General features: G+C 44.4%; 1 protein-coding gene across 2 annotated transcripts in view; it reads left to right on the forward strand.

Annotated features, from left to right (window-relative positions):
- The window catches only part of LOC119209692 (uncharacterized), a 121,017-nt gene extending 116,941 nt beyond the window's left edge, over nucleotides 1–4,076 (forward strand). For both annotated transcript variants that reach the window (XM_037459181.2, XM_037459182.2), the window contains exon 14: nucleotides 1,595–4,076. In XM_037459181.2, coding sequence (XP_037315078.2) covers nucleotides 1,595–2,578 — 984 coding nt within the window. In that variant the 3' untranslated portion in view covers nucleotides 2,579–4,076. The remainder of the gene's footprint in view (nucleotides 1–1,594) is intronic.
- Nucleotides 4,077–17,584: the final 13,508 nt, after the last annotated feature.

Genomic DNA, 17,584 nt, shown 5'->3' on the forward strand with positions numbered 1-17,584 from the left:
CCTGCTGAAAGTAGCCATCAGAAGTTGGGTACATTGTGGTCATAAAGGGATGGACATGTTCAGCAACAATACTCAGGTAGGCTGTGGCGTTGCAACGATGCTCAATTGGTACCAAGGGGCCCAAAGAGTGCCAAGAAAATATTCCCCACACCATGACACCACCACCACCAGCCTGAACCGTTGATACAAGGCAGGATGGATCCATGCTTTCATGTTGTAGACGCCAAATTCTGACCCTACCATCCGAATGTCGCAGCAGAAATCGAGACTCATCAGACCAGGCAACGTTTTTCCAATCTTCTATTGTCCAATTTCGATGAGCTTGTGCAAATTGTAGCCTCAGTTTCCTGTTCTTAGCTGAAAGGAGTGGCACCCGGTGTGGTCTTCTGCTGCTGTAGCCCATCTGCCTCAAAGTTGGACGTACTGTGCGTTCAGAGATGCTCTTATGCCCACCTTGGTTGTAACGGGTGGTTATTTGAGTCACTGTTGCCCTTCTATCAGCTTAAACCCGTCTGGCCATTCTCCTCTGACCTCTGGCATCAACAAGGCATTTCCGCCCACAGAACTGCCGCTCACTGGATGTTTTTTCTTTTTCGGACCATTCTCTGTAAACCCTAGAGATGGTTGTGCGTGAAAATCCCAGTAGATTAGCAGTTTCTGAAATACTCAGACCAGCCCTTCTGGCACCAACAATCATGCCATGTTCAAAGTCACTCAAATCACCTTTCTTCCCCATACTGATGCTCGGTTTGAACTGCAGGAGATTGTCTTGACAATGTCTACATGCCTAAATGCACTGAGTTGCCGCCATGTGATTGGCTGCTTAGAAATTAAGTGTTAACGAGCAGTTGGACAGGTGTACCTAATAAAGTGGCCGGTGAGTGTATATACAGTATACTGTACTATAAGACCATTTAATGGATGGATGGTTATCCCAGAATCACATGATAGACATTGCAGTGAATAATGTATTACAATTAAATGAATTACTTGATAAATGATAGATGGCTCCATTGGGAAAAACATTAAAATTGAATGAAGGGCTTCATTATTAAGTTGAATCAGCAAACGAGGAAGTAAAAAAGTAATCAAGCAAATATGAAATAATTATAGTTATTTTTCTTGGCTGTCCGGGACAATGCAGGACAACATATGTCAGCACATTCATGTCCTGCTGTTAGATATCTTTTCTTTTACTTATTAGGTCATAGAAAATGCTGTCTGGCCTTTCCTTTATTTAACATTCAAATATTTTATCTCTTCATCACTTCTATCCCCGTCTCCCGCTCACAGTACAGCGTTAGCTCATTCTAATGTGCAATTGATATGTGTGCCTTTCTTCCACTCCACTGTACGGCTGGATGTCCGCCTGTCCTTCCTCTCAATCATCTCCTTTTTTCTTTTTTCAATCATCTTCTGCTTTTCCTCATTCGGGCACGATATCGTGCAAGGGCCGATACCCCCCGTCTTTCCCTGTGCCTCTCATCGAATGACCCCACATCCCATTTTGTGTTACTGCGACCCCACCTAACAGAACCGCGCCCTACCCCAGCCCCAAACTGAAACCACTCGTGCTCGCCTGCGATTCCTCCAGGTGCAGTCGGAGACGCTGCCCAGGGAGCATCACCTCGTCATGACCCGATCCGGCTCCATGATGGGCCAGTGTCACGCCGCAGGAGGATGGGTGTGCGACTCGGCTACCCTTCCCATGGCGGGACGCGGGGCCTCCCGCGGGGGCCTGTCCCCGAAAGGCACGGGCTCCCGTCAGGCCGAATCCGACTCCGGCTGCGGCGGAGGAGTGGGGGGAGGGGGCGGTGGTGGCGGTGCCTCCACGGATGGACAACAGCAACTCGCTAACGGGCGCAACTACGCCACCGTCCTGCAGGGGGAGGTGTCCGGACACAGGGACTATCCCGGTAGCTTGGGGAGAGGAGGACTGGAGATGGGGAGCAACTTTGTGGTGGCGAGGCCAGACCGGGAGGGCGGAGGGATATCGTCTGTCTACCCAGAAGCGGCCGGCTTCATTGGGGACTGGCGTGATCGTATGGGTCTCGGCGGGTATGTGTTGGGCAGGAGGGATATGACCCCCCAGCTCTTTCCCTTTCCGGGGCAGCCTCGTGCAGCGTACGGCGGGGTGATGGGCTTCGGAGGAGGCTGGGTCCCTGGAATGGAGGCCGCGAGAGGAGCCCCGGGGCCCGGCGGTCCCTCCTTGGCACTCAGGGTGGGAGAGTTCCTGCGACTGCGTCTCGCCCAGGTCACTTTCGACCCGTCGCAGCCGCCGTACGACTCGGTGCAGGTGTACGGCCTGGAGGGCACCGGGTCCAGGGCCGGATCCCTCAGCTCCCTCGACAGCGAAGGAGAGAAGGATGCGGAGAAGGAGGAGTGGGGGGCGGGGCTGGAGGAGTGGGGACCCCAGTTCTACAAATTAGCCCAACTCTTCCAAGACAGGGAGAAGGAAAGGGAAGAGAAGGAAAAGGATGATGTTGGTACAAAAAAGGAGAAGGAAAGAAAAGACAAACCGGGGAAGAGTGAGAAAAAAGAGGGACGGGAGCCGGTCGGGGACGAGGAGAAAGACTGAGGGATGAAAAAAAACACAACAAATAGGGGCAAAGGGGGTGAGGGAGAATCAGAGGATGATGAAAAGGCAACCAGACCCAGAGTAATGGGAAGAGAAGTTAAAGGAGAGAAAGATGAAGAGGAGAAGTAATAAAAAGAGACAGAGAAAAATGAGCCAAGGGAGGGTGGAGAGTGCGAGGGCAGGGAGGGAGTGATTGATGTAATTTAAAGCAATAAGTGTTGAAACGCTGATATGGTTGAGCACAGATACGAAGACAATGCGGAGGCTGCTTCTGCTCTGGGCAGCAACAATTTGTTAAACACTTTGGACAAAGAAAAACAACCCAAACACCCAAGACTCGATTTAATTCAACTCACAACGTATATCCGAAATGAGAAACAGCAGGAAACAAGAAGATGGACGTTTTCTCGTCGCCTGTCTGTCTGTGCGTGTGTGTGTGTGTGTGTTTTAGTCTGCTTCTCACGTTGTTGTGTCCGTTAGCGAGCAAAGGAATATGGATGGGTGAAAGAGTAGTTTGTACGTGTGAGTGTATATTTATTGAAGAGAGGGACAAAATTGGCGGGGAGAAAAATGATAATCCCCAGAGACAATTTAAAGATGAGAACGACAATGAGACGGATGTATAGAGAGAGAAACGGTCATGGGGGGGGGGGGTTGTACAGAAACTATTACTTTTCATTCCATCTGCAGTGGCAGAAAAGTGAATAATTCACTTCACTCCAAATGAAAATGATGAATCATTTAAATCTCGCAATAGATTCCCCCACCGCTCAGCCCACAAGGAAAACAGACATTGTTAAATATTTAAGTGGTTTAGGGATGTGATCCCCCCCCCCACCCCCTCCCCTCCCCCAGCCCTCTTAGTCCCCTCAAGCTTCTTGTAGTTGAGTGTTGGTATGTTTACAAAGGTTCACACACACACACACACACAGAAGAACTGACGAGCACCATAAGGCTTTGATTGTACTACAGTGAATTATAAAAGCAAAACCATCCACGAGTGTTCCATCCGCTCCGTGGAGCGACAATGACTCTATTACTCATCTCCTAAATGTTTTTATGGAAGAAGTCTCCTATTTTTTAGGCCTAACCCCACTTTGGTCCGAAATTGTCACGTCTTGAGGACAGAGTATGCATGATTGTATGTATGAACCTGACAGGTCAATCAATTCCGTTTTGACAACTCGTTCCCCCCCAAATGAAAAGGTCGGCAGCTCGGTGAAGTTAAAGGGGAACAGCAAAAGGATGTTAAACGTCAGGATGCCAACGAGCTGGAGTCTTTTTTTTTTTTTTACCGTGTGATGTTCAATAATAGATAACAAATCCCGTCAAAGTTATTTTATAAGATGTCAATGAAACAAAAAAAAGATACAATGTTTGACTGTACGTAAAAGCATTCCAAATGTAAATACCACTGAATATTATTGCTAAAAGAGAGTATATAAAATGAATAATGAGTAATAAAAAAAAAAGAATCTAAAAAAAATCTAGAACAGAACAGCACCGTGTGGACCGTCTATATGTGCCGTAGATTAGAAACCGCTGAGCAGGACTCAACAGCCACTTGGACTGGAAACAGCACCACGTATTGGACACCTGTGTGACAGGTCGACTGGTTTCGCTTCGCGGTAGCGCTCGTCTGAGATGGACAAGCCAGGGATTGAATTATACATGGGCCCTGTGGCAGAGGTTTGTTGATTAGAATCTGAGGAAGAAGAAGAAGCCTCAGAGCCCAGCTGGTCCCAGCGAGGATCCCAGTAGGATGAGCATCTAATGGAGCGGGGGGGAAATTCCCCTGATGGGCACGCAACAAAAATTCTGTATGTTCTTTCCCTCTAAAACCCGGATAACTATTCTGCAAAAGAGGAATGAAACCCTGAAACCGAATTTTTAATAGTTGTCATTAGTTTTGCACTGCATGAGAGAAATTAAACAAAGTTTTATGGATGGTAACTTATCTCGAAAAATATAATAAACTGTACAGTTAAGAGTAAGATTTCTAATAAAAGATTGGGGAAAGTCACTGTCCATCAAATGTTATCTCTCGTGTATTTCAGGCCACTCAGTGACCATATTAATAATGCATCTCTGCTGTGCCTTCGCCTTGATTTTCTAATTTTGTGGATAATAACCCAACATACATTTCTTTCAAGCCCACAGTGGAATTTCTCCTTCATGTCCCAAGTCTTCGGTGTGCCATCTCAGAAATGTCACAGTGTGTCACCGGTTCGTTGTAAAGCCACCCGCACAGGCCAAGCGGTCTGCTTTACTGTTAGTTTGGTCCACCCATACATCTTGTTGTCAAGCTCTGCTTTAGGACGCCACTTCAACCAGGCAGGAAGTCAGTGCACTCTGTCCTTTACCTGAGCGACAGGCTTGTGCATACGGTGCCATTGTGCTAACTGCATGGTATCAGGACCAATGTACAAATACTGCACACAATAACCAGAGAAGAGAAGGGGGGGTGGGGGGGGGGGGGGGGCTGAAGTGGTGGCCTGAATTCATTAAGCTGATGATCAATAGCTCAACACCCTAAAGCTATACCTGAATCTTTCATCAGCCATGAGACACTCGTCCAAGGTGATGTGGCAGCCTTGCAGGACAATTCAAGTTTATCAGAATCCGGCTCTCATTTTCTGAGTTTATAGTCAAATTGGGAAACAAACAGAAGCCTAGAGGTGTATAAAAACCCAAGGTCAGCCAAACCTATTCATGAGAACTCTCTGTTCTGGACATACAAATGGAGTCAGAGTACAAGGAGCTTGCCAGCTTGTTGATTGCTAAAAGTATTTGATGCTACATTGGTAACCAAAATGAACACTCATCTGCTGATAGCAATGTGCTTTTGGAATCTGTGACCTTTTCCAGTTTGTGTTTTTCTCTTTATCTCAAAAATGTTACCATTTAGAATCTATGGTCAAACAAGACCCCAAAAAGTATTAGACAGCTCAAATTTAGACCGGATGGAACAAAATGATAATACCACCGGTAGACCTAAAAATGGCTGCCAAAGAACTTTATCATGAGCACCAATGTGTCGCTTTGCCAATGCATCATGTGAGCATTTTGGGCCAAATGCCAAATGTCTCTGTCTCTCAACACAAATAAAAGCTCTCCTCGTTTTCGTAGCAGTGTCGCCAATTTTCGGAGAGCCAGTGCGAAAGCAATTACCGGGAAGTCAACTTTCTTGCCTTGCCAATTATGTCGTTTATTCCACAGTCCTGATTGGCTCCAGGTGTTTCCTCTTCCCTGATTGGTCAAAATCAAATTGATGATTGTCCTGATTTGTCTTAATTCCTAGTCCTGGAGTGCTGTGCTGACTAAACCTCGAGACAGAGCTGATTATGCCACCTCCTGAGCCCGGGAAAGTGGCTCAATCAACAGCGTGATTAGTTGAATCCGTTCTTTTTAAATAGAATAAAAGCCTGCGCTCTGTGCTCAGACTTACTGACCCAGAGTCACTGATGAAAGTGGACCCGTCAGGCCATTTGTCAAGTCCTGTGTCCGAAAAAACAAAAGCCCTAATATACTGAGAGTGCTGAAGTCCCTCTCAATGGGACCGGAGCAGCATTTAGATGTGTTAACATGCAGCTTAGGGGTGCAGGTTAAAGATCCTCCAGAGTCCTCTCAACCCCAACGGGTAGACCGCTTCGGTTCTGTGCCCCCCCGGTTGACTTCATCACGCCTGCACGATGCTGATACAGTTTCCACAATTGCGTGCTGAACAAAGTGTATTTATTTCTGTTGTACTTTTTCTTTTTGTAAATTTGAATAAAAAAGGAATTATTTCAAAGAGATGAGTCAGACCCACTCTGTGTCTTCTGAGTCTCTGGATAATCGGACTGCTTGTGTGTGTCTGCCCTCGTGTGTGTGTGTGTGTGTGTGTGTGTCGGCAAGAGAAAGAGAGAGCGTGATCGAGAGATGTTCTGTGCACTGCATACAAATGTGGTCAGATCTTGCTGGCATGTGTCATGTTGCGAGTAGATGGTGTACCTACTCAAATTGGCCTGTTGAAATGTGTGTGTGTGTGTGTGTGTGTGACTGCAGCACTGAGGAACTCCTGGTCAGGTCTCATCCAGCCCGGCGTGAGGATACGAGGGCAGTAATAGAGCACGGACGGAGAGAGGTCTGCAGAGCAATCACACTCTCAGACAAAAGGGGGGGAGGATGGGGGGGGGGGGGGGGGCTTCTGTTTGTTAGCTGGCAAAAAAAGGACATTTGGAACTCGAGAGCAGCAGCAAATGGAGCAAGCCTGACAGCTGCGACCGAATAACACGCGGGCCCCCTACCAATCCCTGCAGCCCCCCCCCCCGCGCGCTGCTGATGGATCGGGCTGATGTGCACCAGCCTTCTGTGAATGAAAGGCTGCTTAAAAAGATTTATTACAATAATCAAATATGAAGGAGGGGATTATTTCTACATCATGGTTTAGACAATGATCGTGTTAGCCGGGTCTTCGCTTGATTACAATGATAATACCCGCCTCGAGTCAGGGAAAGGGGGAGTGGATGTGGGGGGAAACAGTATTAGCAGTTAATATGCGAGTCTGTTGCATTATATAAAACCATATTTTTGATTAGGTTAGAGATAATTTCGCTGAGAGCTGAGGCAAGAAAAAAAAAGGCCTTTGTCTACGCGTTCCCATAATTCTGATTCATGGAGCTGCCTTTGCTCCTTCTGCAAGCTGAGACCATGGATCTAAAGAGGACACCAAGTTGGTTGGAGGCAAAACACCGCCCCCCTCCCCCACCCAACTGATAAAACACATGAACCCGTAACCGACACAAGGCTCTTATCGATTGGGTGCCCCTCTATGTGCCTGAAGCATCGACACCGCAATGCAGCATTCTAGGTGAGTTGCCGCTGTCTGTCAATAATTACAGCATGCATAATTGATCAGAGTATAAAGATGGAGCCGGAGATCAAATGAGCTCTGTTAATGCCGTACACCGGGGAATGACTAACTGCACGGTACTGGAGACCTACGTGCACGTTCAATGTGCTGCAGGATTGTGTCACAGGGCACACATGTGTGTGTGTGTGTGTGTGTGTGTGTGTCTGAGAATTCAAGTAAATGGAGATTCCTCATTCTGTTTGAACCTGACACAGAATCCCTCTGGCTATTCAGCACACAACTTGTGTATGTGTGTGTGTGTGCGTGTGTGTTTGCATATGTGTTTTTGCGTCTTAAGTACGTATATAACGCAGAAACCCAAGGATCGTGGGTGGAGAGGTGCCTTTCCACCACCGCGGCCCTCAACTTTAAGTTTGCTGATGTGGCGTCCCGCCCTGTAAACCTCTAACAGCCCCAAAATACACCTTTCCACTCAAATCGGTGCTTTCATGCAGTTATCGTTTTTAGATACGGAGAAAACCCGCTATGTGTGTGTGTGTGTGTGTGTTTTGCGATGATCAGCACTGTTCCTTACGATGAAGTCGGGTAGTTTTTAGGAGTGCATACAACGACTCTTTCTTTTTAAGAATTGAACTTGCTGAATTCAGGGTTTTCGTTTCCACCAAACTAGAGTTGGTAGTTGCTGGAACAGTGGAAATACTAACGAGATGGTTTTGGTCCGTGAATCTTCTCCCGCACTCACAAATCCCATTGGTTTGAAGTTTGAATTATGAAAGCTGCCAGTCACCTATTAGCTTTTAAAATACATTTTAGTAATCACAAGGGTCAAATCATTTCCCACAGAGTGGTCCCGTATTTTGCAAAATGGTTTAGATCAACTTGGAATGAAGTGTTTTTCACAACAATTGCCCAATAAAGCTGCTGTTGTCTGACTGCAGTCTGTTTCCTTTGAGGGGGACACACATAATGAATTATAGTAATGGTCTACATCCCTTTTCATTTGATTATCTCTCAATTTATGTCCTTAACCCCAAAACCCTTTGCTTTTAAAGTCGCTACATGACTACAAGGGTTTCTCGAGTTTTGGGCTCGTCCGATTTTATTATCTCCTCCAGGAGATTCTCCACAGCTAATCTCGCATTCTGCTGCCTCACAATATTTCAGGTGACCGGTTACGGCTGCCTGCTGACTCCTTGCTCACTACTCTTATCCGGACCCCAGGGGGCAGGGGCCACTAGTGATAACACGGCTGAGTGCGTCACCAATCCGCCTCCTCTACTCTGCTCTCGGAGCCACAGTTGGAGAAAAGGGGTTTGCTCACTTCTTGAGTTTCGGAGGGTGTGGTTGGCTCAGAGTCTGTGTAACTACCAGCACACTGACGTGCACAACGTAGGCCGACGGCTTGGTGAGTTGCACAAAGATTGCACAAAGTATGTTTTAGACACATCTGGTAGAGGTCAATTGAGTGCACCTTTCCAGTTTGCGGAGCTGGAGCTGATCAACAGTGACTTCTACAGAGTCACTCCGCACAGCAATGAATGCAGAATGTAACCTTTGCAGTTAAAGACAAAAGCCACGTCTTAGTTGTTGTCATCATTCTCTTTTTCACCCAGTTCTAAAAAGGGCTTAATTAACATCAACTCCAGTCTCTGCCTGTGGTTTCCACGCAGGCCCCATTCCTCCTCCTCGTCTCGCCTCCCGCCTTTTCTCTCTTCATCTCGCGCTCGTGCAGTTCGCTTCGAGTAGAAAAATTAAATCTTCGTTAACAATCTTAATTAGAGTTCGATCTCCCAATAGCAAGCCGACAGGGAATCCATAGTGCAGCAGGAGGTGGTTTTTCGGCTAGGTGGGGGGAGGATTAGAGGGGGTAATTAGTGATTGAGAACTTCGGGGTAAATTACACAAGAGGTATTTACACTACAGGGGCAGGGGGTGTGGGGGGGGGGGGGGGGGGACAGGAGGAGGAGGCGGCCTGGGACCAGAGTCCAACACGGGCGTGCGGCGTTGGTGACCATGCGGCTTCTGGTTTCTGCCTGGTTCCTCAATGAGGGGCACGGGGCAGCCAGGGAGGGCCGTAGAGGGGAGTAGCGTCAAAGGGGCCATTTTTAGTTGTCAATTTCCAATGGAATTGCTTCTTGTCTTGCTTTATTGGTGACATGGCGTACATGAGGCGAGATAATCCCTCATCATGCCGCCATAAGCAGGAAGCATTTGCCTAATTCCACAGAGTACTCATTCAAAGACACGGCTGAGCAAGCAGCTCTCTGTCTCTCTCATCCACATTCACATACTACAGCACACTGTTTAGCTACTGTGGGGCCAAAAACACATATGTTCCAGCACAGTTAAAACATGCATGAATGAAGGAAACATTTCAACTGCCTCAGTGAAGGACCTATGTTCTCCCGGTAGCTGTATTGAGTTAGCTGTCAAAATCCTTCTTCTCTCGCCTTTGTGGAAGCAATGAGCTGAAGAGAGGAATAGGAATTTGCCAAAGGGAAACCAGAACTAGCTCAGGACCCAATCCTGTCACAGGAAGTCTGAGGAAGCAGCTCGGCAGCCCGGCCTAAGTGCAGCTGTATTTCCCCCCCTGCAGAACAGATCATTTGTTCAGCTGTCCGGCTGCTGCCTTATTTTCCACAGAACATACAGATATACGCGGCCGTGGAATATTTCTAAAGGCTGGGGGCAGGAGATAGTGTCAGGACCTTCCTTTTTATTTATCTGCTCCGCACGGTTTCCTGGGAACTGAGCTGGTCGACTGCTCCGAGCAGGGTGATCATATCCGCTGTAATGTTGTTGTGGCGGATTAAGACTCTGGAGAGAAGTCTGCAGAGTGTGTGTGTGTGTGTGGTTGTGATGGACTCCATTTACACCACCGATCATTACGGGGGAACAAAGAAAACTAGAACATGATAACCAATTACAGACACACAAACACAAAGAGAGAGAGAGAGAGAGAGAAAGAGTTAAGTGTGTTCATTAGCCCTCTGTGTCAGATTGGTTAATTGTTCAATGAAGTGAGTGGAATAATAAGTTGAGGGGGATGTTATGCTGTTAGTGCAATGTTCTCAGGGATTTATTCTCATCAGCTTTGCCTCTTATTGTCTTACATAGATCATGGAGGGAAGAGCCGAGGGCTGAAGGAACAAGGCTGAGGCAATGTTTGATCAACTGCCCACTCACTAAATACCAACAGACACTCAAACTGTGTCTCTGACCATTAAGTGTTCCCTTGTCATTTGGATGAATAATTCTGTGCACCTTCAGGCTGTATTAATACACAGTAGGTTTTTCTATAAAAGCACTGTTATAAATAACCAACATGCACGCAGCTGGGAACGATGACGCAGTCGATAGAACGTCAAAGTCCACTGAAGGAGGTGGGCAGGGTGAATGACCATCACCCAGAATGCTGCTGTTTGTGTCCAATGGGAAAACCAGAAGTCAACGTTTGTAGTTAAAGGAGCAGTGTGCAGGATTTAGTGGCGTCTGGTGGTGATGTTACAGATTGCAAACAGCCGACGGCCCCCCACTACCCTTTCCTTGCAGCTCAGAGACTTGAACGGTTGTGGCAGAGTCATCTTTGCGTTTGTCTGTCCTGGGCCTCTGGCTAGATTTGAAGGGCTCATTCTAAGTCATCAAAATGGCAACACGTAATTTGGACAATAAAACCTTTGATAAGGTTTAGGACCAAGATTGTGGTTTGTGTTTAAATAACTGTGGAATTTGTGTTCCATAAAGGGGCGGAGAATGTGTATTCAAAGGGACCTCTTGAAATGCAATAATACATTCATAACTACATGTTTAGTGTATAATCACAATAACAATGCATAAGCACCTGTGTTGCTTGAGATTCAAATTAAAAGGATAGAAAAAAAACTGTAATAAGATGATGTTTGACCCATTTTATGAGGAAGCGCTGCAAGTCATCACAGTGCTTGAAATATATTGTCTGTTGTACACTAGTAAAAACAATAAAAGATGACCCGCACTGTGAATTGATTTATTTAGTGCAGCAGAGTGGGATGTTTTAATGTGAAGGGGTGGATTAAGGGCAAACGTTTCTCGCTGTGATGATGAAGCTACTAATGCTTCCTAGAGTCATGACCTCTCTGGTGGTGGTGTAATGTGTGACTTGTATTACTATTCACGTAATTAATTAATGTGATAAATTAACTTTATCGCATTTATTACAGGACCTATTTTTTGTTTTTCTTACCATTAAACCCAAACAATATTTCATCCTTAATGTTTGACACACTCACACAATTTGCCCTTCAAATAGACTTAAGCGTGTTTAAATAATCTCTGTCTAATAGTATTTAAAGTGTTATAGCTCTTTACTGAAGCCACGTTACCTTAGTGAAATATTTACTCTCAAGGCTCTTTCGTGTTCATGTCAGCAGCATTTATAGGATGGAAATATTTTGGACGTGTTATGTATCCTTTATACTAATTTCCTCCCAAATTCAACCAACATTTTTTGGTTCTTTTGGGTAAACTTGTAATTGGCAGCACAGTACGGGTTTAACCAAAATATTCTTGTTAATATTAATTGAGGCCACAGACGTTTTGGAGAACACCTCTCTTCACAATCTGCCAAAACAACATGTCCCCCCCCCTTCTGTTAAAAGCAACAGAAAAAGTGCCTTCCTAATTATTAAACCGAAAAATCACAACAAGTCCAAACGAAGCAAAGAAGCCAGCGTGCCCCACAGCAGCAGAGGAAACCCTGGGCTTTCCGATAAAAAACGTCAAACATCACAAATTATCATTTAAACTGGCTGTTGTGTTACTACCACAAGTGATAGGTGGTGAGTGGAAGTTGACAGGCCACATCATTTTTGTGTTAGCGTTCAGGAGGTTAAAAGTGGTGGTGGAGTAATAGAAATGTGAGGGTGCTGTCCGTGGTGCTGGTCATGCAGACGTCGTCATGCTGCACTGGCTTTGTTTTGCTCTAATAAAATACAGAATATGGTTGATTAGAAAATCTTAAATCTAAAACTGAACGCCTTACACGCCTGCGGTGACGTTAAAGTTCCCTTTGGGGTGTGTCAATACACCGTGAAATCACTGTGGTGACATGTGCAGCACAGCACACGCCCACCAATGACATATCATGTGTTTCAGAGCTGCAGACTGCAGACACGGGGGGCAAAGAAACATCTTTTCAGCCTGCCATTATTGTAAGTAGTCTCAAATAAAGCTATGATGCGGATGCATAAACACGTTTAGGCTCCCCACGCATCACGCTGTTTCCAAATTTCCTTGCAATTACGACTCTGATCTGCCATGTTGTGGTGAATGTAGGGCACTTCGTTAAAGCATGGACAGCTCCTCTGAAAATGAAACCGCAGCATAACCTGCCACGTTTACGTAAATAGGCCCCGGCAGCTCCTTGCGTCGATGTGTGTCTGCTGCCACCTGCTGGACTGGTACCCTCTCCCCGCTTGCTGCATATTCATTAAGGCTGTCAGGCTGTCAGGCTCTAGGGCCCATCCCAGCGTGCGAAGGGAACACCTTTCACAGATCATCTGTTCATTACAAAGCTCACTCACTTATGCATCACTCACTATCACACCTTTCGTCAATTAAGATTCTCGAGTCTCACTGACCTACATGTCTGGGATGAGAGGGGGGGGGGGGTGAAACAGAACCTTCAAAGAAGAAATAAATTAAACCTCTTTGTTACGAGATTAATATAGCTCCATTACACCTTGATATTAAGTATTGAAATTGGTTAAATAGCCTGTCGAAATGATCCATTACAATAATCAAATTTTATGTAAATGAATTCTATCTTGTTCTAATTGTACTTCATCATGTTTCTTGTTCTTCTGAGTTTGTATCTCCATAGTTGAAATTACTTATTGTAAGTCGCTATGGATAAAAGCGTCAGCTAAATAACATGTAATGTAATATCTCAATCTAGTTGAATCTTCTGCCATTACAGTGTCCGTGTAAAAAGACATGTGTAAGTGTTCATTATGGCCCAGTGTTCTCCGGCTGAACAAAACAGTTCACGAGACTGCTGTTACTTCAGAAATCCTGATTTTAATATAAATGTCATGAAGGAAAAAGATACCCCGAGGTACTCGGTGATGTCTGAATGACAGTGCTAATACAATTGTGCACGTTGGCTTTCTGTCAAAGGGCACGAGTAAGATAATGTCAAGTTTTTCAACCCCCCTTCCCCCATACTGTGACTATAGGGCATAATTTGGAAATATATATTTTTTTTTACTTTGTGCATTCAGCACTTTAGAGAAAGCGCATTAGAGACACATTAGAGATAGAGCGGGTGACAGCACCTAAATGCTATCACCTGCCACTAAATGCTATTTGTGGATCCCTTGAGGATTTTTGAGCTTCTGACTCTAGGCCATGTCCTCTTTGTTTAATCTTGTATATTTGTGAAAAAACAAAGAGGCGTTGGTGTTGATTACAGATGTGCAGTAGAACATATGTAACCGCTTAACTCCACACAGATATAGCGCATCATTATCTGAAGTGGACTTCTGAAATATCTCGTTAGTTCAAAGTCATATAAGTAGTTCTTATAAGATATCAAACTGAGAGAACTCTGTTATGCATATTCAATGAGTAGAACATAGTCAAAGTGTTCTTTAATGCCGTCATGTTTGATCAGTTTTATTAAAATTAGCAAATCTTTTTTTTTCTTCTCTGTGATCTTTTACTCTGGGTTAATTAAAGTATAACCAAGCCTTATATGTAATCAAAACCCATATAGTTGAAGTCTTGTATGAGTAAACCTGTCAATCAATATGAGAGTGAAAGATTAATGCTTGGATCATACCTCTCAAGCCAAGTCCAACCCAACTCAAATATGGTCCAGGGAAACCACCGATTTTTTATTGTCACGCTTCTTTTCCCAGAAGCCTCGCAATCAGAGCTCGTTCTCTTTCTTACCCCCCACTTCTTGCCCCCTGGCTTGAGACATTTCCTCAAACAACCACAGTCAATATTTGCTTCCAAATAACATAAACGGAGGCATGCTGGGAGACTTTACCTCGGGCATTTTGCAGCATGAGAGCATTCCTTTGCTGCTGCCATGTTTCTGTTCATATCTTCACTGCTGGAAGAAACCATGACATCCAGCCACGATCAAGTAAGTTACTGACCGTGTCTTTGAACAACAAAAATTTCCTTTGACACGTTTTATTTACAAAGTGTGTGTCACTACGAGGCCCGATAAGGCAACACATTTCTCCTTTGTATGCAAAAGAGATTATCTTGGCATCTTTTTTTGATGAGCTGCTTTTAGGCTGCTCATCTTTCTCCCACCTCAAGCCACAATAATGACTTTTTCCAAATAAGGCCCAAATCGCCATCGAGCTACAGCTCCAAGATGTCAACCGAAACCCCTACGAGAGCTTCAGACCCTAACTTGTTCATTCTCAAGGTGACAATTTGGTAAGATTCACAGACTAGCGGGCTCTGTAGGTTTCATAAGCCAGCTGTCTCCAATCCTTCTCCTCTCATCGCTGTCTTTCGTCCCCTGCTGTTGCAGCGGTGCCGAATATAGACCACAGCTGCTTTCTTGATGGCTGCTGTGAAGGCCGGGCAAGCAGAGCTGTCAATAACGTGAAGGGCAGTGGAGGAAGACACTGTGAATGGGAAAGTTTAAATAAAGAACTGGCACATGGGTAAAAGTGGATCACTTCATCACAATAAATGTTTTCAAAGTGGATATTCAAAAGTGTTTCCTTCCAAAATGGGGGAAAGGGAACACTTAGGGATCCTTGGGTGAATTCCAGATGGTTCCCTCGAAATGTAGCACTCATTTATTTATCAGGTTTTATCCTTCCAATCATTATTTAACCAGTTATTATACTATCGTTCAAAAGAGGTGTTGGTAAAATTTTAAGTTTAAGCTTTAAGTAATGCAATGTTCATCTTCATTCCAGTGAGACTTATGACTTCTCCTTACACATCACATTAAATTACCCTTAATGCCCACATCCTGGCCCCTTAACAAAGTCTGACAACTGCTGAACTAAAAATATTGTTCTGTTTTCTATTCAAAGGTTCCCAGCGGGTGAATCCTAACTTTTCTGCAGGCCTATGATCTTTTTCCTTTACCACCATCAGCTCATAGTTTCCTTTAATGCATAAAAATCTCGACTTAATTCTCAGTAACCATTAAATTGCTTGCAGTTGCAAAGCTGTTTGGCTAATTTGTTGTCTATACAAATAATCAAGGGCCCCAGTAAATGAGTCCTGATGGTGAGATAATGACCTTTCAGTTAGCAACACCATTAACAAAGATTTTGGTTTGTCGCAGTGTTATGGAAAAGGAATACCAATTTTTCTATTGAAACTTGCTACTAATCTTCTACTAAGTTCGGCAAATGTCAACAGATGATATTTTTCTTCTCTAAAAATGTCAAACTATGGTGACAACACAATCTCTGCAGAGGGTGCTTAAGTTGCTGCAACTATTGACTTGTCCATATGATGTTGATGCAAGATGGTTGTGGTCCAACACTACTACAAAGCACCTGCATCTGTTGTTTGTGTTACCATGGTTACCACAAGCACTTAAATGATCTTTGGTGGCCTTCGGTCCAATTAAAACAACTTCTCCTTTTTTTCCAATGCAGGTTTGGCATGTAGCGTGTCTTCTATTTCACATGAACTGCTTTCATTTGGCATTCATCCCTCCACTCTCATTACTAATTCATATGCTACGCCGTCTGCTAATGAGAAGATTTAATCTTAGGGTTATCTGCACACACACAAAACCTTATGAGATGAGATGAGTTTGTTTATTTTGGTATTAGTCTCAAGGATAAAATAAATCCTCAATGACCATTTCATATTTTTCAAAAGAAGATAAATACTTAATAATCGTCGTAGAAAATGAGTCATCGAGGAAAGTCCTCAGAAGTTGTGTCCTTTATTGTCATTGCAGAGGCACCGATGTGTTATCTTTTCACACTCTCTTTGGTTTCTGCTAAAGTCACCCCGTAAATAAAAGGAAGGGACATTTGTCATTTGGACAAATCCCAGGAGAACAATTCCCCGAGTGGATTGTTTTGTTGCCTGCTGGTTATTGAAAAGTAATTTGATCTGGAGTCTGTGTGATTGATTAGCGACTTTGTCTTCAACCTGAGCTTCTGCTGCAAAGCATCAAAAGGTACAACGCTTTTAAAATAAGCTTTTTCACGGTATTTGGTGTTTCTTTTTATACTAGAAACCCTGCATCAGTGGTGGTGATACATCAACTGACGAAACTGTTTAATCCCTCTTCCAACATTTTCACTTTGATGCTGAAATGAGCCACAAAGGCTGTGCTGCATATAAATCTTCCCCTTAATAAATCATTACTCCTGTCTTTAGTGTGAAGCCCCCTTCAGAAACGTATCAAGGATTTCCAGTTTCATTGCATCTCAGGAGCTTGTTTCAACTTGATTTTGGAATTTGGAATAAGACAGGTGGTTTTTTTGTTGAGGGTCGTCCATCGGGCTTCACTTTAGCTCATACCTCACATGGTGTTTAAACTAAGAGTTATAGTTTGACTTTTTTATTTTATTTGATTCAATAAAAGATATCATGAAAAGCTGAGGAAAACGAATATTAGCATGACAATGACTACTTATCAGCTGGACCCGTCTGAATAGCTTCCTAATGAGACCCATTGTCCACTTTGTGGTAAAACAGACTTGCCTAAAGGGCCGATGGGTGCAGGCGGCTATAGCACAAAGCCCCAGAAGAAAATACATAATCGTTCATAATATTTGATCATTACCACCTGGAGAGCAGTATCCCAACCACTGGATCTAACCACGCGTATGAGATCTGCTCATGAAGGCTATAAATATACATTTTTTTTACCACTATAAGGAAATAAACACATCAAAGTCAAGTTTGGGTATCTGAAAAGGGTTTTAATGATGTGAAAAGCATTTAAATGAAGGATCAAAACAGTCCCCCCGTCAACAGGAGACTCTTCTCTCCGCTGCCTGCTTGGCCAAAACGAAGAGGATGAGTAGGAGGATCTTCGCTCTGGTTTTCTGGGTCCTGACCCCCGGACTTTAAATCCATAAATCACCCTGGATAGAATCCAGTCCCATGTTATTCATGTAATAATCTATGACCTGGGTAGATTTATTCCATTTCTCTGA

The sequence above is a fragment of the Pungitius pungitius genome, chromosome 15, assembly GCF_949316345.1.
Source record: "Pungitius pungitius chromosome 15, fPunPun2.1, whole genome shotgun sequence".
NCBI lineage: Eukaryota > Metazoa > Chordata > Actinopteri > Perciformes > Gasterosteidae > Pungitius > Pungitius pungitius.